This window comes from Lissotriton helveticus, chromosome 8 (genome assembly GCF_964261635.1).
Source record: "Lissotriton helveticus chromosome 8, aLisHel1.1, whole genome shotgun sequence".
Taxonomy (NCBI): Eukaryota; Metazoa; Chordata; class Amphibia; order Caudata; family Salamandridae; genus Lissotriton; species Lissotriton helveticus.
Genome location: NC_136069.1, coordinates 484,452,435 through 484,473,329, shown reverse-complemented (window position 1 = coordinate 484,473,329; position 20,895 = coordinate 484,452,435). Strand labels below are relative to the sequence as shown.

Here is a 20,895-nt window from a genome sequence, read left to right as displayed (position 1 = left end):
AAATTTGTATAAAATGGACGGAATCAAGCCCTCCCAACTTTTCGGATTGGCAGTCTTCAGTTCTGGCACTCTCTAAATTGGGCCTAGCCAGACAGGGAAGTAGCAAGAAGAAAGCATTTTGGAATCCTTTGCAACTTAGATGGGGTTCTGAGATATGACGAAGTAAAAGTCCCAACATCTGATAATATTGACATACTGGTGGTTGGTGGCCAAAACACTCTTTTAGGTATTCAGGCACCTTATGTCTTGGAACCCCTGCCCCATTTTCACGGGCTATTACAAGCTATCCCGGGCGTATTTGTCGTATCCCCTTGACTAAAACGAGGAACTCTCGACTATGTGTTTACGGCCGTGGGGGTCATTTAGCCCACTCTCTCCTCCTTTAGATACTGACGCCCGTTTGCATCTCCCCCCTCCTTCCCCCCTCCTTTCCCCCTCCTCCCCCCGCTACCCAACCACTTCCCCCCCCTTCCTATAGAATGTAGCCGATCCTGGTTACTGTCATGTCCGGCCTATTAGCAGCAGCCCCACACGAAAAACGGGACTACCTTGCTTTACACTCTCTGGTCCCTCTTGGAAAGGCTGTCCTCATGTTAGTCAGGGGACCTCCTTCCCTCAACACCGACATCTGAAGTTTTCCTTCATTTGCCTTGCAGGATTTACAGATCGGAGGGTGTCAATTAATTATTTGGGGCAACAAAAGCCCCCGTGCCCTGACTGAGATACCACTAACACAGATTTTTTACCGGGATCGTTCCCTTTCTAAATATTTCCCGGACATTAACATGGTAGGTATCGTGGCATAATTATCCCACTATGGGTGGACAGAGCTGCATAAGTTACCCTCCCCCTTTTCAACCCTTTCCCTTCCGGTTTAGTTTTTCTCCCTCCTTTTTCTACCCCTCTTTCTTCCGTTTGTTCTATCTCTCCCCGTTTCCCCCCTTTCTTCTTTTTTCCCTCTTTTCTCTTCCTTTTCCCCTTCTCCCTCCACCTTTTTTCTTAGCATTTTTTTAGAGACTATATATCGCCCACAGGATTTTTCCTCTTTAGTTTATCTTTGGTTTCGCTCCTGATCTTGGTGGCGGGATAGGATCTTGCCTTGCGTCCAGTTTTATCATGTTGTTGTGGTTCTCCTATAGTATTTGACACATCTAAATCACAGTGTTTACTTCCCCTTCTTCCTCTTTTTTTCCGACCAAACACACCTTCCACGTTTATTTATTCTATGGGCGTGACACGTTCTTTTTTAACTGTATGTGGTGTAATTGGAGCTTCACCTAAAACGTTTTTGATGTAAGTGAGATTGTGTGATGACCGTATAATATTTTGTCTGCTAACCATCTGCCTGTTCCATTCCAGTTTTTATAGTTGATCTTTTATGTTTTGCTTTATATTATGGCTGCCCCTTAGCGTAACTATTGTACTTTGTTATTGTGAAGATTGTGAAGAAATGCGTTACTTACCTGTAACTGCAGTTATCCAGTATTAGTGTCTTTCATAGATTCACATGCCTGAATCATTCCCCGTCGTCGAGACGGGAGCCTCCGGTATATAAAAAGTAATGTCCTAAAGACATACATAGAAAAGAATAGGCCCAAAGGTCTCACCTTAGTAGCCTATCCACGTCCTTTTGTAGGAAGGACCAAACAGAGCAGGCCCCAAGGGTCCCACCTTGGTGGCCTATCTGTGTCCTTTTGTAAAAAAGGACCAAATAAAGTACAACAGCCAATCAGCTACCACCTCCTTCTAGAACCTTCCTGCCTGAAGCCCAAGTCTCTCAGATTTTCGTACGCACCAAGCTAGTTAGGCGTAAACTCATTAGCGAGAAAGGTGAGCCATGCCAGGGGAGGCGGGAGGGTGCATGTGAATCTATGAAAGACACTAATACTGGATAACTGCAGTTACAGGTAAGTAACGCATTTCTTATCCAGTATTTGGGTGTCTTTCATAGATTCACATGCCTGAATCAGAGTAGCGAGCAATACATTATGCACATTCTGTATGAAGAGCAGGTATGAACATGTAGATAAAACATATCACATGACTACAAATCACCAAATGCAATGGCATATAAATACAGTAAGAGAATGTGCATACCCGTAAAGGATGGAGGGATGTAGTAGGGCTCACCTTACTGGAATAGATGGCGAAGCACTGCTCGGCCCACTGCTGCATCCTTCATCAGCTCAGTATCCAGGCAGTAGTGCCTGGTGAAGGTGTGCGGGGACTTCCATGTCGCCGCTCTGCAGATGTCCAATATCGGCACTCCAGCGAACAGCGCCGCAGACGTGGACATGGCTCTAGTCGGATGAGCTTTGACTCGTGAGTCTAAAGGCCGTCCAGCCTTGTCGTGACAAAAGGTGATCGCAGAAGAGATCCATCTGGAGATGCTCTGCTTTGTCAGGAAAGGGGGTGGTGATGAACAGAGTGTCTGAATTAAGCAGACCACTCTTACCCAGTCCAAAGATCAGGGCTTGATCCATCACCGTTATTTATCTCACTGCCCCATCCCAGCTCAGAACCTGGCTATATGCAAATTAGTCTGTCCCTGGCCCAGTGCATCATGGGTACAGGGCAGACCAAACTACCAAGCCAATTCTTCACCAGAAAGGAGACAAGCTACCGGGGACCGGTTTCTGGCATTTCAGCCTCTTCGGCCCGGCTTGCTTGAATCCTGATGGAGCAGTGAGAAAGGGACTCATGTCTGAGTATACCCTGCCACACCTATAGTGGCCAAAAACGATACAGAAAAGGGGGTGGTGATGAACAGAGTGTCTGAATTAAGCAGACCACTCTTACCCAGTCCAAAGATCAGGGCTTGATCCATCACCGTTATTTATCTCACTGCCCCATCCCAGCTCAGAACCTGGCTAAAAAACGGTGATGGATCAAGCCCTGATCTTTTGACTGGGTAGGAGTGTTCTGCTTATTTCAGATACTCTGTCCATCATCACCCCCTGTTATGAACTGCTTTGTCAGGGGCATGCCCAGTCTTGGTCTACTGAATGCAATGAAGAGCTGGGACGACTTTCGAAAGTGTCGTGTCTTATCGATGTAGAATTTAAGGCATCTCTTTAGATCCAAAGAATGTAGAGTTCTTTCAGCTGCCGTTGTAGGATTTGGAAAGAACGATCTAAGCACCACCGGTTCATTAAGGTGGAAGTCCGAAGGGACTTTTGGAATGAAGCGAGGGTTAGTCCTCAGAATGACTCTGTCTTCTCTGAATTGAAGAAAAGGATCCTGGATGGATAGAGCCTGCAATTCACTGACCCTTCTGGCAGAGGTTAGTGCCAGGAGGAGGGCCGTTTTCCATGAGAGGAACTTGATCTCAGCCTTATGGATGGGTTCGAAGGGATGCTTCATTAGTTGATGAAGAACCACATTGAGGTGCCACGATGGAGGAATAGGCCGTGGTCGTGGAAAGGACCTGAATAGACCTTTTAGGAATTGTTTGATGAGTCTGTCCGACCACAAAGATGGGCCTGTAGCCTTTCTTGTGAACCTTGAAATCGCCGCTAGATGCACTTTGATGGAGGTATGCGCAAGGCCAGACTGCGCAAGGTGTAACAGGTATGGTAGCAGCTGCTGTGGAGTGGCCTGGAAGGGGTGCAAGCCTTGATCCACACACCAGGAACAGAATCGCTTCCATTTTAGTGAGTAGGTTTTGTTAGTGCTGACAGCTCTAGCTTTCGCAAGGACATCTCTGCAATCCTGCGGGATGTTCAGATGGCTGAATTCTCGTATTCAGGAGCCAGGCTGATAACTTCAGAGAGCTCAGGTTCGGGTGGAGAACCTGCCCTTGAGACATCGTGATCAGGGCCGGAAACTGCTGCAGGCGAAGAGGGGGCCGGGCAGAGAGGCGATGAAGCTCTGTGAACCAGTGCTGCCTCGGCCAGGATGGAGCAATGAGGATCAGAGTGCAGGGTTCCGATTTCATCTTCCTGAGAACCCTGGGAATCAGTGGGAATGGCGGAAAGGCGTACGCAAAGACGTTGCGCCATGCCATGGAAAATGCATTCCCGAGGGTTCCTGAGTGGTGATGCCTGCTTGCGAAGCTTGGGCATTTGGCGTTCTCTCTGGTGGCAAAGAGGTCTATGGTCGGGGCGCCCCACTTCTGGAAGATATGGTCCAGCACCTCCCTGTCCAGTTCCCATTCGTGGGAAGGAGACTTCTCCCTGCTCAGTGCGTCCGCCAAGACGTTGTCCTTGCCCGGGACGTACTCCGCTTTCAACACTATGCCATGTGTCAGAAGCCAGTTCCAGATTTTCTGCGATTCTCGAGATAACGAGATGGAACGCGTCCCCCCCTGTTTGTTCAGGTAGTGCATCGTCGTGGTGTTGTCCGTCCTGACGAGCACTGGGGAGTGACGAATGCGTGGAAGAAACGCCTGTAGAGCCAGGAAAACCGCTCGTAACTCCAACAGATTGATATGGAGCTTGGTTTCCTGTGGTGTCCATTTGCCGTTGATCTGGAGGTCCTGGAGGACAGCTCCCCAGCCTTCCAGGGACGCATCCGTAGTTATTACATGTGGTTCCGCTGGGAGCAGGAACGGCAGACCCTTTGAGAGGTGGTTGAGAGACGTCCACCATTGCAAATGATTGATAATGGGTCGAGTGACTCGGATGCGGTCTTCGAAAGAACCTGTGGCTTGGGTCCATTGCTTTGTCAGTGCCTCCTGGAGTGGGCGCATTTTTAGGCGGCAGTGTGGAACGAGCAGGCTGCATGAGGACATCATGCCTAGAAGAGACTTGAACGTGCGGACCGGAAGAGTCTTCCGCGAAGCCACTGCCTTGGCCAAGGAGATGAGCTTGATTTTTCTCTCCTGAGAGGGGAAAGCCTTGACACGGTCCGTGTCCAGAGTCGCTCCAAGGAATGTGATGACCTTGGTGGGTTCCAGAGTTGACTTGGCAGTGTTGAGGGTTAGTCCTAGGCGGTGGAAAATATCCAGACAGGCGCTGGAGGACGAGGCTGCGGCGGCTGCCGTCGGTGCCTTCACCAGCCAGTCGTCCAGGTATGGAAACACCTGGTGGCCTTGTTGACGAAGAAATGCCGCTACTGGCGAGAGGCATTTGGTAAAGATCCTCGGGGCCGATTTGAGGCCAAATGGAAGGACTCGAAATTGGTAGTGCTGTCCTGCCACCGCAAACCTGAGGAACTTCCTGTGCCCTTTGAGAATAGGAATATGATAATAGGCGTCCTGGAGGTCCAAGGACGTCATGTAGTCCCCTTTGTCCAGTAGCCCAAGGATTTCTTGTAGAGTCACCATACGAAACGATTGTTTCTTTAGGAACACGTTGAGTGCCCTGAGATCCAGGATTGGGCGCCATTTCTTTCCTTTTTGGTGGATTAGGAAGAAGTGAGAGTAGAAACCCTGATTCTTGTGGGCCCGTGGAACTCTCTCTATCGCTCCCTTCTGCAGCATGGAAGCTATTTCCTGAAGAAGCAATCGCAGGTGCCTGTGTGATCGCTGGCACGGTGGCGTAGTTGGGGGGATAGAGGTAAATTCTAGGGAATGTCCAAATCGAATGAGTTGGAGTACCCACCGATCCGTTGTTATAGTTTGCCAATTTCGATGGAAGTATTGCAGTTTCCCTCCAAGTTTGAAAGAATGTAGTGGTGGAGGGGCTAGCGAGGGAGACAAGTCATTGTCTATTGCCAGCAGGTCGTTTTTGGCCTCTTCCTAGGTAATTGGACTTGCCGTAGGAAGACTGTCGGCCTTGTTGAGGTTGTTGCTGCTGAAACTGCGGCTTGGACTGCGAATATGTGTACGAAGACCTATTCTGATAGGAACCTTTGTATGCATGTTGTCCTCTTCCCCGGTTGCCACGAAAGGACTGGGTCCGGAATTGTAAAGTACCCAGAGCCTTGGCAGTATCCGTATCCTTTTTTATGGTGGTAAGGGCTGCGCCAATCTGTTCCCCAAACAGATGCTGGCCATCGTAAGGCATATCTAATATCCTGGTTTGCACCTCCTGGCGGAAAGTGGTGGCCTTGAGCCAGCCCTGTCGCCTCAGGACTGCAGCTCCTGCCAATTGCCGGAAACCAGTCATGGCGGCATCAATGGCACAATCGATGAGCTCTGAGGCTGAGGTCTGTCCTTCCAATAGAAGTGAATGTGCCTCCTCTCTGACATCCTCCGGCAGATCTGCTAGATAGGGTGCAATGTCCGCCCAGAGTTGGCGATTGTAACGTCCCAGGAGGGCTATCGAATTAGCCACTTTGACCGTCATGGCTGAAGTGGTAGTAAAGCGTTTGCCAACGGCATCCAGTTTCCTGCCCTCCTTATCAGGTGGCGTTGAGAGAGGCGAGGATGGATTGCGAGAGTTCTTCTGCGCCGCTTGAGTCACCACGGAATCTGGTTTGGGGTGACCGGTCAGGCATGCCGGTGCCGTGGAGGTGGCCTTGTATTTCTTATCAAGCCTGGGCACCACCACCTGTATAGAGGCAGGCGCTTGCATGATTTGTTTGCCCTGCTTCCAAATGTAGTCAATTATGGGAATTGATTTTGAAGTTTTCCTAGTGGGCTCCTTGAAGTCATAAAGGAAGCATTCCGTTTCCTGAGTTTCCATGGACATATGGAACCTCTTAGCCGCCCGCTCAATGATGTTGTGGAATCCACCGATGTCTGCAGGTGGAGACTCCGAGGTCTGCGGATCCGGAGAGGCTGGAGAATGTGCCACATAGTCTTGATCTGCATCCGGGTCCGACTGGTCTTCATCGACTTCACCTTCCTCCTGTTCCCTTTCCTCATCGTCAGAGGAGGGAGCGTCCTGAGTCGGAACCTGCGTCTTCTCAATGACCAGTGGAGTTGGTCTATGGCGAGATGAAGGAGCTGGCGCCTGTGCAGCTGGAGGTGCTGACTCAGAATGGTTCTCCGGGAACCTTTCCTTATAATCCTGTATGAGGAATTGTAGGTCCGAGACAATGGATGCGGGGAGACACACCATAGGAGTAACCTGTGCCTGGGGCGGAGGCTGGTCCTGTTGTTGTGGAAGGTCTTCCTCCTCTTCAGGTTCCTCAACCGTGGTTTGGCATTTCAGGACTAGGTCCGATGGACTAGTAGCTTGCGTAAAGGAGTCCTCGTCCGACTCTTGACCTTGTAGTATACAGGCCGGAGGAAGTTGTTGTATCCTACCGGGCGAGATCTGGTGCGGCGTAATAGGCCGTTTAGTAATTTTCACAGTGACATGGCTCACTTGCGGTGGAAAAGCATCCATGGCGTGGGAGAGGAGTGCAGACTCCTTCCAGGGTCCTGTTGACGTCGAAAGCGACGGTGCCATGGTAGATATGCTCGTCGACGGTAATTTAATCGTCGTCGACGGTGGCTGCGACGACGATGTCTTCTTCGACGTCATTTTCGTCGACGGTAAAGTCCCCACCGTCGACGGTGTACTCGTCGTCGACGGCTTACCCACCGTCGACGGGATGGTCTTCGTCGACGAGGTAGACTTCGTCGACGGCGTTGTCCTCGTCGATGGTGTCGTCGTCGACGCCTTCGACGACGGTCTCGTCGTCGACGACGAGATCTTCGTCGTCGATGGAGTGACCGGGATGGTCGACGGCGTAGGTCTACTCGCCGACGATGAAGGCGTAGTCCTCGTCGACGAGGAGGAAGCCGATGAGGCCGTCGTCGTCGACACTGTCGTCGTCGACGTCGAGACGGTTTTCTGTGTCGACTGCACCATTGACGCCGTCGTCGACGCCGGGGCCAGTGGCTGTTTCCCTGGAACAGGCAGGTCCTTGCCAGACACAGATGGCTTGCCCTCTGAGGACTTTTTAGAAGTCTTCATAGGAGGGGTGTCTGTGGGGCTAGGGGAAGAAACCCTTGGCCTCTTCAAGGAAAATTGCGACACTCCAGACATACTCTCACCTTCGGATACCAAGTCATCAGTCTTGGTCTTGAGCCTGTTGAGCCACAACAGAAGTCGACCTTCTCGGTCCTTGAGGGTCTTGTTGGAGAAGGTCCGACATATTTTGCAGTCCTTTGCCTGGTGGTGAGGGTAAAGGCAATATAAACATTTATCATGTTTATCGTCAACGTGAAGTCTTTTCTTGCTGCAGGAGGAACAAGCCCGGAAAAGACCTTTCTTCTAACTATCAGACATAACTTTAGAGACTAATAAAGGTTGATTTTTGAAGAAAAAGAGAAATTCCTGAGGAGAACTCAGGTGGAGACTCCCTAGCACAACGTGCGGTAGAAAATCTGAGAGACTTGGGCTTCAGGCAGGAAGGTTCTAGAAGGAGGTGGTAGCTGATTGGCTGTTGTACTTTATTTGGTTCTTTTTTACAAAAGGACACAGATAGGCCACCAAGGTGGGACCCTTGGGGCCTGCTCTGTTTGGTCCTTCCTACAAAAGGACGTGGATAGGCTACTAAGGTGAGACCTTTGTGCCTATTCTTTTCTATGTATGTCTTTAGGACATTACTTTTTATATACCGGAGGCTCCCGTCTCGACGACGGGGAATGATTCAGGCATGTGAATCTATGAAAGACACCCAAATACTGGATAAGATTTACTCTAAAAGAATGATCAGTCACTATTTTGAAAGTGTGTTCTCATACTTTGTTTCATTCACCTTTACAGGATTTTTGTCTTCCCACTCGCTCTTTATTTGTTGTTTTGGTTCTCGCCCTGAAGAAGGTGTAGCCCCGGCTGGGGCCACACACCAAAACGCGCGTTGGTATTTTCTGTTAAGGGGAAGCTGGATGATATCTACCCCGTTCCCCTTCACTACGATGAGCCGTATTATCCGGTCTCAGGACCATCATGTGGTGCTGATCCATCTTTTGTGTCTGTGTGAATGTGATTAATTTGTGTGCTTGAGATATTGAGTCATGTGTTGAATGGTGGTAATTATGAGGCAATGAGTGTGCAGTTTGAAAGAGGAGTTTGGGATGATACATTTTTGATATCTTTTGTCTGATGTTTTTATATGTACTATATGCAATATGCTAAATAAGACTTTTTTGAGCTATGTGTTAAAAACTCAAACTTTATACTTTTGTAATTATTGTAATGACTAATCTTCTCTGCATTTCCCTTACTCGGGTGGCATCGGGCCCAATTCAGGACCCCCTTCTTGGGCCTTGTTTAGGCCTCTGTGGGCGGGTAGTTTTCTTCTATTTGCATTAAAGTCCTCTTTGTGGCCTTCCAATAAGGACACCATTTCCACCCTGTTCTTGTACTCACAATCTAGACCTTCTATTTTAAAAATAACTTTCTTTGGCAGCACAAGTTAACAGAACTGCAGTCAGTTTAGCAGCAATGTTTGCTTAGGAAAGATTGCCTTTGATACTTGGTCTTACTAAAAAGTAAATAGCAAATGCCATGATCTTCTCAAAAGTAGAATTGCCCCCTTCTACATAGGTGTCCCCAAACATCTGTTCAAATTGCTACAGTTTGCTTGGTGCTCACTTTGCCACTGGATTCAAGCAAGCCGGGCTGAAGATGGCTGGAATGCCAGAAACCGGTCCTCGGAAGCTTGTTTCCGGTCCAGGGAAGGCATGGCTTGGCAGTTCGGGCTGGACTGTTCCCATGAGGCACAGGGTCAGACTGATTTGCATATAGCCATGTCTGAACTAGGGTGGCAGAGTGGGCTAAAGAACGGTGATGGATAAAACCCAGATCTTTTGACTGGGTGTGAGCGTTTGATTGGTTCAGATGCTCCGTCCATCACCACCCCCTTTTGTACCGCTTTTGGCCGCCATAAGTGTGGCAGGGTATGCTCAGACGTGAGTCCCTTGCTCACTTTGCCACTGGATTCAAGCAAGCCGGGCTGAAGACGGCCGGGAGGCCAGAAACCGGTCCTCGGAAGCTTGTTTCCGGTCCAGGGAAGGCATGGCTTGGCAGTTCGGGCTGGACTGTTCCCATGAGGCACAGGGTCAGACTGATTTGCATATAGCCATGTCTGAACTGGGGTAGCAGAGTGGGCTAAAGAACGGTGATGGATCAAACCCAGATCTTTTGACTGGGTGTGAGTGTTTGATTGGTTCAGATGCTCCGTCCATCACCACCCCCTTTTGTACCGCACCAGGTAGGCTGACCATGAGCTCAGTCTTCCAGTGTTTGAGGGCACCCACGTGCCTCATAAATTGGGTATTTGAACATTCTAGATCACTTTATCCTTGACACCTGTCTGGTGTCCCAGGGTCTCAGATTCTCATAAACTCTGTGCAATAATCTGCAGCTAAAAGAAGAAAGACGGTTCTCTATTAGTGTCTAGCTCATCAAGGATGTCTAATACGCCCATCTTGGGGGTAGGAGTAATAAATGTATTAAGCACCTTAAAGAAATCTTAGTCACTCCCTCCCAACATGTCTGTAAGACCCCACAGCACTGTACTGTTTTAACTGTCACTTTCAGCAATCATAAAACACAAAATTGCGTTCTATGTGCCAGAGCTTTATATCTATAAAATACACCTTGTGTAAAGAGTTAACATGCTCAAAAAAGGGACACACCCGCCACCCCCCTGGGGGCTTGGAAATCCATCTATCAATCATCATTCTCCAGGGACTGAGGTCAGGCTTCGCATAGATCTCAAGCCAGAAAAAGTCACCTGGCATTTTTATTACTTAAGAACTGAGCAGATAGTGATACAATTGGGAGGTGCTGAGTCCAAATACCTCTCAAAGCTTGGTGAAGGACCATATCAATCTATGACTAAACAGTGCCCGCAGAGTGGAGATTCACAAAATGCCCTATCCATTAGGAGAGGTTTTTTTTGTACGGAGTTTTATATAGCGCGAACTTGACCCCGTATGGGGTATCAGAGCCCTTTACATAGCACCAATTGCGTTACATAAGGACACATCATTGCCGAGACGCGAACCCGGTTCCCCAGATTCGAGGTCGACTGCCCTAGCAGTTAGGCCAACTCCTCTCACCATGATGCAAGATGCATGTTACCTAGTGGAGGTCAATACTTGGGTGAGCCTTGGAGAACGCCGTTGGAAATCCGAATTACAGAATGATCTCAAAGAATTGGATCCTCACGTAGGGCATGACGGGAGGCTCAGGATGAGGCAGGCCATTGAAGAGTGGACCCTTCTGAAGATACAGAAGGGCAGCTATCGTGACCAGAGTCTTGGTGTGGATTTTAGGGAAGGTAGACTTGTTTAGACCATAGCTTAGCACTCTGTATCCATACTGTTGGTTTTTCGGTGTATTTCTGCAAGCATCTCTCAAATCCATGAAGTGTTGCCAGTCATTATTATGTACATCTGCAAGATCTAGAGCCAAAATTAGGATCTTGACTTTTGATGGGGACCCACTATGCAGTATTTCCAGGCCTTAAAAAGAGAAGGTAGTCATTAAAGTCTAGAGCGAACAAAGTGCTGACTGAAAGGACGGGAAAGAGGAGGCTGCAAAAAGGAGACACTGGTTTGGACAGTAATACTTAGATGGTCCTTCACAATTTGCCTGTGGCTATGCTCAGCCTGTTCCTATGCAGAAACTCAATGGAAATGTAAAATTGTCTTTTTCCTTCAGAATAGAAGCCAATGACTTTTTCATGGGCCACCTGATTTAGTTACCTGGGGCAAGCATGTAACAGCACACAGGGCAGCCTTGCTCATAAATGTATTCCTCCACCCCACTGCAGTCAGAGCCTCTCTGTGCCCGGAGAAACACTGTCATGTTGGGGGTGGGGGGGGGGGGGGGAGATACTCTCCAGTGGACCCCCACCACAGAGAAATTGCAGAGTCAAGTACCTGTCCAACGCCCTTAACTGAGATCTATAGGGCAGACTGGAGTCTCACAAAGAGAAATTTGTTGACAGCTGCTAATTGGGATACTCTGCAGTAAGAGAGTATATGAACTAATACCCTATACAATGACACTGTACAGCATTTCACCATGGATGCTCTTGGGGCCCCATTATCCTATACTATTCAAATGCTCTCAACATGGAAACCACCGCATGATGAAAACTTGAGGAGGGACATGGGTAAAGGGCTCCAATTAAGAAAATTCTGTGTTAAAATCTCCACCAGTGGAGCAATGTTTCGGGCCCAGCTTAGTAATTATGTTTATACTAAATACATCCCAAAGTATTGGAAGCTCTCAGATGAGAGGGGAGACCAGACCATGATGTTCACTCCACCACACCTCTCTGACCTTGATTTGAGAAAGCCCTTCACTGGCCAAGTTTACCCCAAATCCAAAGCAAGTGCATTCTTAGACTATCACGGATTAAACTTTCAGAAATCTTTAGGCATCAGTTCAATTGTTTCACCAAGGGGGTGCCCCGATAATATTTTTCCCTGTGAATCGAGGAAGGGTGCCCAGGGAGGGGTCAGGTGGGAGGTGATCATTGCATGCTTATGCTCTGATGCCACAATGTGCAATGTTTATGGTTATTGTTTCTCTAGTTCCTATTTCTGCAATTAAAAGACTTAAAACAAAAACTTTCAGAAATCTTTTTTTGCAGTGCTCTGCACAACTAACATGCAGGATACAATAAATTAGATTTCAGAGTTAAGAGTTCTGCTGGGTCTTGATTCTTGGACAAATGTCTGTCTAAACACTGCTTGTTGTGGCTAAGCAGATTCTTAAGGGTGAGTAAGCAAGTCCAAATCAGTCTGTGGGTTTCTTAACTCGTTGAAGTCTTATATTCTTCATTTTTGAATGTACAGTGGCTATTTTCTATACTTTACAGTTGTCCTAACTGCCTTGTGTGAAATGCTCCGACTGCAGGTCAATTTAAGTGTCTTTGAACTAAACAGTGGCGTAAAAGCAGAGGTAATTCGGCCAAAGTATCTGTGAAAACTGTATTGTTTTTAAGCACATGTCCACTCTTTATTTGGAAGCTGGTTTTCTCACGCACTTTTATACGAGGCCATTGTGCGTAAGGAGGTTCCTAGTAGCAGACTTTGATTTAAATTATAGTGAGATGGCTTAACTTCCTCCAGGAAGTAGTGACTTCTTCAGGCACAACATGGGTAATTCTGTATGTGAAGGCTGAAATAAAAGTTGAAATAGGAAAGATTAAAGGGTGTGTGAATAAAGAGCTTGCTTGATTGGGAGTTATTCAGTCTGACTTTCCGTAGAGGGGAACTGATTCAAGGTGCCAGGCATGGAGCATGCAAGGGATCTGGTAATCACCATATGATGTGTTGATTTGAGAACAATGGAAGAAACTCCACACAAACAGGGATTGGTGGCTTGGGCATAATACGTTTGTTGTTAAGATAGGGGCTTACATCATATGGACAATGTGTCTAGATGTAGAGACACCTACCTACAGAAAGATACGGTGGGAGCATTATCAGTTCTTTCCCCAAAGCAAATATTAAAACAAAATAGTATACAAATTCTCCATAGAAGAAGCAGATGTGAAAGTGCACTTTGAATCTCAGTAATAGTATAGAAAATGTATTTGGGTCATGAATGTGTACGTTTGTCTCTGGGTTTGTATGTGATAGCGTGCATCCAAGTCCATTTATTAAGCTTCAAAGGCTCTTATACTCATGATTGCTTTGTCCCATTTCTCAATGCTTGATCCTGATTTGGATTCCTATTGCTCTGCAATGGGTACCTACCAGGATTAAGTCTGAATAGTCTACTAAAACCAATCCAAGCTAGTCTATGAGTCTTTTTACATGGACTCAAATAAGATGTTCATGCTTTGGACACAATAACAAAGGGCTACAAGAAGAAAGATACATCAGAGATACATCTTCAAGGTGTAATTTATTCACATGAACAGAGGAGACTTCTGTGTTCCCACCTTAGCAGTAGCTATCTGACCAGCCTGAAAATCATCGCCATTCCTTGACAATTACATTCTGCAAGCACCACGATTACATCTACCAAGTCCGTACACTACATCACCCCCTTTATTTTCCTTCAGAAATGAAACAAAGAAAAATAGCAATAATACTATGTTTAGTACAACATTATATTCAACACTTCCTGAGCCACTATATTCACCTGCTGCTACTCTAAAGCTCTGCTGGGTATAGAGACACACAATCATTCACACTAATCTTTACTCCTTCTTGCACAGTGCACTTTCATCCACTTTACCATCTCAAACTTCATTGCTTGCCACCAGTTTCTTTAGCTGACAAGTTTCTATTTAACATTTTGACCCAAGGAACTACAAGGGTCAGGTAAATTATATCACTATATATGTGGGCACAAAAGTATCATGGCAAGAATTAGCTCAATTTAAAAATCATGTAATTTTGTAATATCAGAAAGCTCCAAACTTTTCTATCTGTGACCTTCAGTAGTTAGCTGGTATGACTGACTACGTGATTTAGAGTACTTGCTGAGTCTGTAGTTGACCAGATGTCCTCTCGGGGAGAGGATGTAGCCTTACAGCTAGAGTGGTTGACCTCGAAGCTGTGGAGCCGGGTTAGAGTATCAGCAGCGACGCTCAACACCCTGTGAATCTGGGCAAATCACTTAATCTCCCCGTGCCTACCAAAAAAAATGAATGTGTCCTTCTGTAACGAAACTGGCGCTCATGTAAGGTGCTCTGATACCCGAATTCTCTGGTCAAGGTCGCTCTATATAAAACTCTTATTTAAAAAAAAAAATTGGCTGGGAAAGAATAGATAGTGCTACTCTCACTGGCCAATCCAGTTACGCATTATGCAGCATCAGTTACAACAATGTGCTCCAATTTATTTTCCGGACATTGAAGCATGGAAGATTTCCTTTTTTAAAAGTCTTATTCCCCATCGCATAAAAAAGTCTGTTTCAATAGGTACACCATATAGACTACTGTAGCATGCTTTTTATAACTAAATCCATTCTTTTTATTTTCCCTCTTATGAGCTGTCAAAGTTATAGTCTGTCAAAGAAACTAGATGGTGGCCTTTTTAAAACTTTCTCAAAGCATATCCTGCAAATCACATTTGGTTATGTTCAAGGATGTTTACAAAAGGGTGGCAGAGAAAGCTAGCCGCTATGTAAACCCGCTCCTGCCTATCAGTTTACTGTGGGCTTCTCAGGACTTCGATGAGGAAACATTGGCCATTTGCCTAGATGCAGAAGAGGCCTTTGACTACTGTCCAATCTATTCTAAGTGCTGAACATGTTTAGCCTGGGTCAACAGTTTATCACAAAGGTGCAATGGCTATACCAGAAGCACAACTCAATATGGAGGGCTTTCACAAAGCTTCCCAATAGGAAGAGGAATACAGTAAGGCTGTCGACTATCCCTTCTATTATTCCTCCTGGCATCGGAGAAGCTAGTGATTGCATTTAGGCTCTCTCTACATATACAACGTGTGTCTGTTTACTCATCATTTGTGAAGGTATTTGCTACAGGCGGACAATATCCTTATGACCATCACCGAACCGGCTGAATCATTACTAGCTCTCAAGGACCTCCTGGACACCTTTTTCCTGGTTCTACAGCTACAGGTGAACTGGAATACGTGTCAGGTTATGTCCAAAACCTGTGTCGCCACACAGGCCTGTATCGAGGACTTCACATTTAAATTGATACCATAAGAGATAAAATACCTTAAGATTCTGATCAACAGAGGCCTCTCAAGCATGGTGGGGGATAACTCGATACCACTGTTAACTAAAAACAGGAATAACTTCAAGAGATTGTCCCATCTAGAAATGTCCATATGGGGTTGGGATCAGGCTGTAAAAATTATTATTGCACCCAGATACAACTAAATCTTCAGGATGCTTCCAATCTTAGTCCCCAAAATACGACTGGCACAAATTATATCAGCTATTAAGACATTCATATGGGGGACTAACCAACCTGATTAAAAACTGAAAAATTTGACGAACAAACTGAATCGGGAGGACTGACTGCTGCACATCAGCTCTCTCAGCTAGTAAACTAGTTGCACACCTCCCAGAATCTCCACTATGGATCAGCATAGAGAAAGACATACTCCTAAGTGATATGACCCTGGGAGCCCTATATAAGCCACAACCCTCCCCTCCGCAGGTGGACAATCTCGCCTCCCAGGAAATTGGAAACAGCTTCCATTAGGGACTGGATTCATGTTTAACTGTATGCTAATAATCCTGAATATTGATTTAACTGGTGGAGATAACCAGCCTGTGGAGTGTTTTACATCTAATCATGGTACGGTTTACAAAAATGTTGCCAGAGGACGTCATTTTAAACATGAATCATCTATTGCTCACAAAAGTGCATTAGGCAGATAAATCTTTTCCCGTCAAAAATCTCTGGACCACCCAAACTGGACAAAGCAACCAGTCAGACCTAACAGTAGATTTCTTCCAAATTTGTTCAGTTTTATTTCCAGTTTTTCGGCAACCTGTAGTCAAGACTAATTAAGGCATGGCAAAGCTATTGACGATGCAAAAATCCAAAAACAAGGCACTTACAAAACAGGTATTCAAATGTTTACTAAAGGCGACAATTTCAAATCAGTCTTTGTAGAAGATTATTTCACAGGCTCTGTCCCTGCACTCTACCACTTATGACCAATTGCATCCAAAAAGGTCTACAACCGGGGAAAGGATCGTACTGTAAAACACAGGACTCTGGCCACATGCAGCATATTTTCAAAACATAACAGAGTACTCACCTCTATCGTTTTCAGTGGGTCATGTTCAATGCAACTGTCCACCGATGATCTGAGTTCACAAATGGAAAGTAAGAAATTAGATGTGAACTAATACATGGAAAAGCACCATGCAATATCAAAGCTGATGAATAATAGAGAAAGAGAGCAAGCACATATTACAAACAATGGCACAAAGTAGTTCGCCTACTATGATTGTGTGTTTTTAAGAGGCAAGAAGACAAAAATCTAACCACATTTTAAAATTAGATTTGATATTCTTTCAACAAAATTATCCTTAAGCTGTCGTGTATTTCTATAGGTTCTGAATCGATCCCCCTATTCCTGACCCTATTCTGGTTAAACTACCTAGCTAGTTAACTAACAGTCAGCCCATGAGGCAAGAAAACCCCCATGATGCAGATACCGTTATCTGACGCAGTCACACTACGGCACAGGAACGTGTTATCTGATTAGGTCATAATGCTTGAGATCTAATTAGACAAGCGACATTCCTCCAGCCCCTGATAAGGCATACGACGTTCTCATAACAAATCAAACCTATGACAACCTGGATAATCCGTGCGGCCATTGTTTTGATTTCACAGAGAACTTTAGTAAAGAATGTGCTAACGAGCAAGTCGTATGACATCTTTATTGACGTACCTATGTCCATCCTTACGTCAATCCCGGCACCTTTAAGGTATAAATATTGCCGACCTTGCCCTATGCAAACACACGCGTGGTGACAAGACGGAGCAGCCATACTTGCCGAAGCCAAGAGCAGAAGCAGACCCCGCAGGCAACAGCCCCGCCTTCCTGACGCGCTGAGAGACGCGCTGCTATCTCAAGCCGAGAGACCCAGCACCGGCGCTTCTGGGCAGCCCTCGCAGGCAGCCTGGAATATCGAGAGCAGAGAAAGAGATACCATTCCTCATTCATCCTAAATTCCAGGTACAGAACTGAATAACCCCTCACAGAGAATTCTTTAGTTATTCACTTGGCAAAAACAAACTTAACTTAAACTGTAACTTTCTATTCCCGCCCACGCATTAGACTTAGGTCAGGTACACGGGGTAGGCGTATTTAGAAACACCAGTTGAGTACGTTTAGTCAAATGTATATGTGTATGTAAATATATTTTAATCATTTTAAACATCATATGGCTCAGAAACCATATCAATGTTTTTACAGTATTATTTTATACTATTGCTTCTAATGTATGCACTTTACTTAACAATAAGTATTGCAATAATATCGATCCATTTCTCTTGTACGAGAAAAGAGACTGATCAATAAATAACACCTTTTATTGAACACGCCCGTCTCTTCCTTTTCTCTACATTCTGATGAGACTAAGAATGCACGTACTGACTGAGTAAAATAATTGCCTTGTGCTCACACGACTCTTGAGATTGACTCTTGATTAGGGGAGAGCAAAGTTGTCATGTTCTATGGTTGTCAGAAACTAAATCCCTTCTTGTCTAATCAGGGGAGTTAATCCTTCCTTGAACATTCGAGAAAGTTTCTAGCGAACTCTGAGCTTAGCTGGCAAACCCAAAAATTAAGTCTAGTATCGACAGTAGTAGACCTAGTTAACGTCTGGCCTAGGCCTTTACTGCTGTAGGTACTATTCCAATGCGCAGAGCCTATTGGGAAGATAGGAACTACACTACATGGCGCCCAACGCGTTTGGAAAGGGCGATAAAACTAACGCAAGACATTTAGAGTAACTCAGTCGTGCTTTCTCACTCAGACCCCTTTTCCCAAATACTCCAAAGACGTCTGGAGTGGGTGAAAGGTTATTATATCCTCCAAAACCTCGCAGGAGGGAACTCCTATGTATGGTTCTTGGTCTAGTCAACGTTGAAGGATAAAACAGTTCCAGAATATTGTGCATCTAATCTCTGATTCCATAAGAAACCTGATCTGCAAACAAAAATAATACCATCCTGTCAGTAAAATGGGAGACAGTGATGGAGAAAGAGAGGCAATTAGATTAGCTACTGAAATAGCAGATGCTGATGCTACCATGCAAGCAGCAGACGCGGATATAATACTCATTCCGGTCATTAAAAGGAGATCTATAACCTTAAAACTTATAGAAAATGGACTGACACCTAGAGGTGGCACAGTCATATTCGTAATTGAGGCACACGAATATCGGCAGACAGAGGTATACTATACATGGATACATTTTCCAGCAGCAAATGCTGTAACAAAGTACTTCCACTATTACAAAGTAGAGGAACCTCCTAATGAGTACACTCCTTTCGAGGAGGTGGAAGTACCACTCAAATTTCAAGAGCATTTGCTCTTATTTGATGGCGCCCTAATACATAACAATCACATTACAAGGCTCGGTCCTTTAGGAAGACCAGGAGCAACGTGGCCGGTCTTAGCCGGATACACACCACATCCAGACATCGAAAGAATGCCTGCAGCAGAGCTGTTAATACAGCTAAAACAACTACTAAAAATTCACAGACAATTAGTTCAGTATGTAATGCGGACTTCAACAATTCAGCCAGCGATTAAACTTCCACAGCTGACCCCTCACCAGGGGAACACAAATAAAATTACACCACAGAACATCCAATCCTGCCTAGGTAAAGTTCCAGCTAAACGGGAACAGATACCATTCTGGTTGGCACAGAAAATTACCCAAATAGAGGCGGTGTTTCCTGACACCACCCCGCTGGAAAAACACAGGATTCTGACTATATGTCTCCCAATGGGAATCGCACCACACATTGAGGACTGTGACACTTGGGGTACAGTCTTTGCTTCCATCTATACAAAAACGCACGGTGTTCCATCCATTTCGGTAATACCAGATGTGCTAAAACAAATTCAAGATGAATACGGTCCAGAACCTGCTTTAACTCTTGGTATGAAATTACTGAAAGACTTCAAGCAGGTCTCGGCTATATTATTAGCCAACATAAAAGGTGAAGCAGCAAACGTGGCGATCCGCCAGAGGTTAAAAGAGACAGATATAGCAGACCAACCAGCTGAAATTGCCAGAATCATAGAAAAATCCTATGAAGAACTAGGCAGAGATAGTCTAGGTGGAATACCAGTAAAACCGCAACTGACTACAAGTCCAGAAAAAATGTTTTTTAATAATAATAATAATTCACCAAAAAAGAACTGGGGTGGAAATAAACAATCCAATCCTAAAGAAAAGAAATTCCAGTCCAGAGGAAGGTCTCCTAGGCGAAGAGAGAAATCTCCAAACCCGAGACAAAGGTCACCCCAGAGTGACCCCTCTGGGAATAGATATAACCTTAGAAATAGGGATAATATTAAAAAACCTGATAGATATCAAGACATTGATACACGTCCCTCTCAATCTTTTCAGAATTCCTCGCAGAAATCGGAAAGAAGAGGACGATCAGAAGAGCACGCCAAGTCCAAAGACAAGGAACCTGCTCAACTGAAAAAGAAATCACAATTTCCAAAAAAGAAGGTAGCCAGTATCAAGGTAGTTAACAATGCCGAGAATACTGAGGACACAACTGAAAAACGGAGAGTGGGCTCAGACAATGCTAGACAGCGCAGCAGAGGTGAGCATAGCTCGCAAAGTCCTTATGAATCATCTGGAGACAGTGGACACGAATGAATACCTTCAAGTGGAAACTGCAGATACCAGAGTTAGCAAGCCCCACAAAATATACGAGATAACATTACGTATAGAGGGAGATAAGACTAGGAAAATTAGGGGACTATTTTGGGATAACCTCTCCAAAGGCTATGACATCCTTCTAGCTGAAAAAGACTGGCCACCAGAGTTTGTCAGGGAGTGCCCTCATGGCGAAGAAGTAATTATGCCTGCCTTCTCGAATCAAATACCGATTCATAAAAAATATACACTTGCTAGAAAGTGGGCAGTGGCCTTAGCACCTGCTTTATATAAAAATCATGTAGGATGGGATGAGGATTCTCCTCCTCACAAAGTCCAGTTAAAATCACAACCAACTGCACAAAGGCAGTACCCAATTAAGCAAGAAGCTAAAAAACAAGTAAATGAAATACTAGATCAGCTAGAATACCAGGGGGTGATTGAAACTTGCACCTCACAAATGAACAATCCTTTGTTTCCGGTCGCCAAACCAGACAACTCATATCGTCTAGTTTTGGATTACCGACACCTTAACACATGTTGCAAAACCTTTGCAGTGCAAAACTCACACAGTGCTGCACTAATGAATAACATAGTGCGCAAAAAATACAAAACAACCTTGGACATCTCCAATGGATTCTTTTGTCAAAACATAGCACCAGAGAGCAGATATTTAACAGCTTTCTCAGTAAATGGCACTCAAAAACAATTCTGTCGGTTAGCCCAGGGGTACAAGAACAGCCCGGGGGTATTC

The 20,895-nt window shown here is 45.5% G+C and overlaps 1 protein-coding gene across 1 annotated transcript in view; it reads right to left on the bottom strand.

Moving 5' to 3' along the window:
- Window positions 1-20,895, bottom strand: part of SUGT1 (SGT1 assembly cochaperone of MIS12 kinetochore complex) — a 289,493-nt gene that overhangs the window by 202,480 nt on the left and 66,118 nt on the right. The window contains exon 2 of the mRNA XM_078657403.1: window positions 16,541-16,589. Coding sequence (XP_078513529.1) covers window positions 16,541-16,589 — 49 coding nt within the window. The remainder of the gene's footprint in view (window positions 1-16,540; window positions 16,590-20,895) is intronic.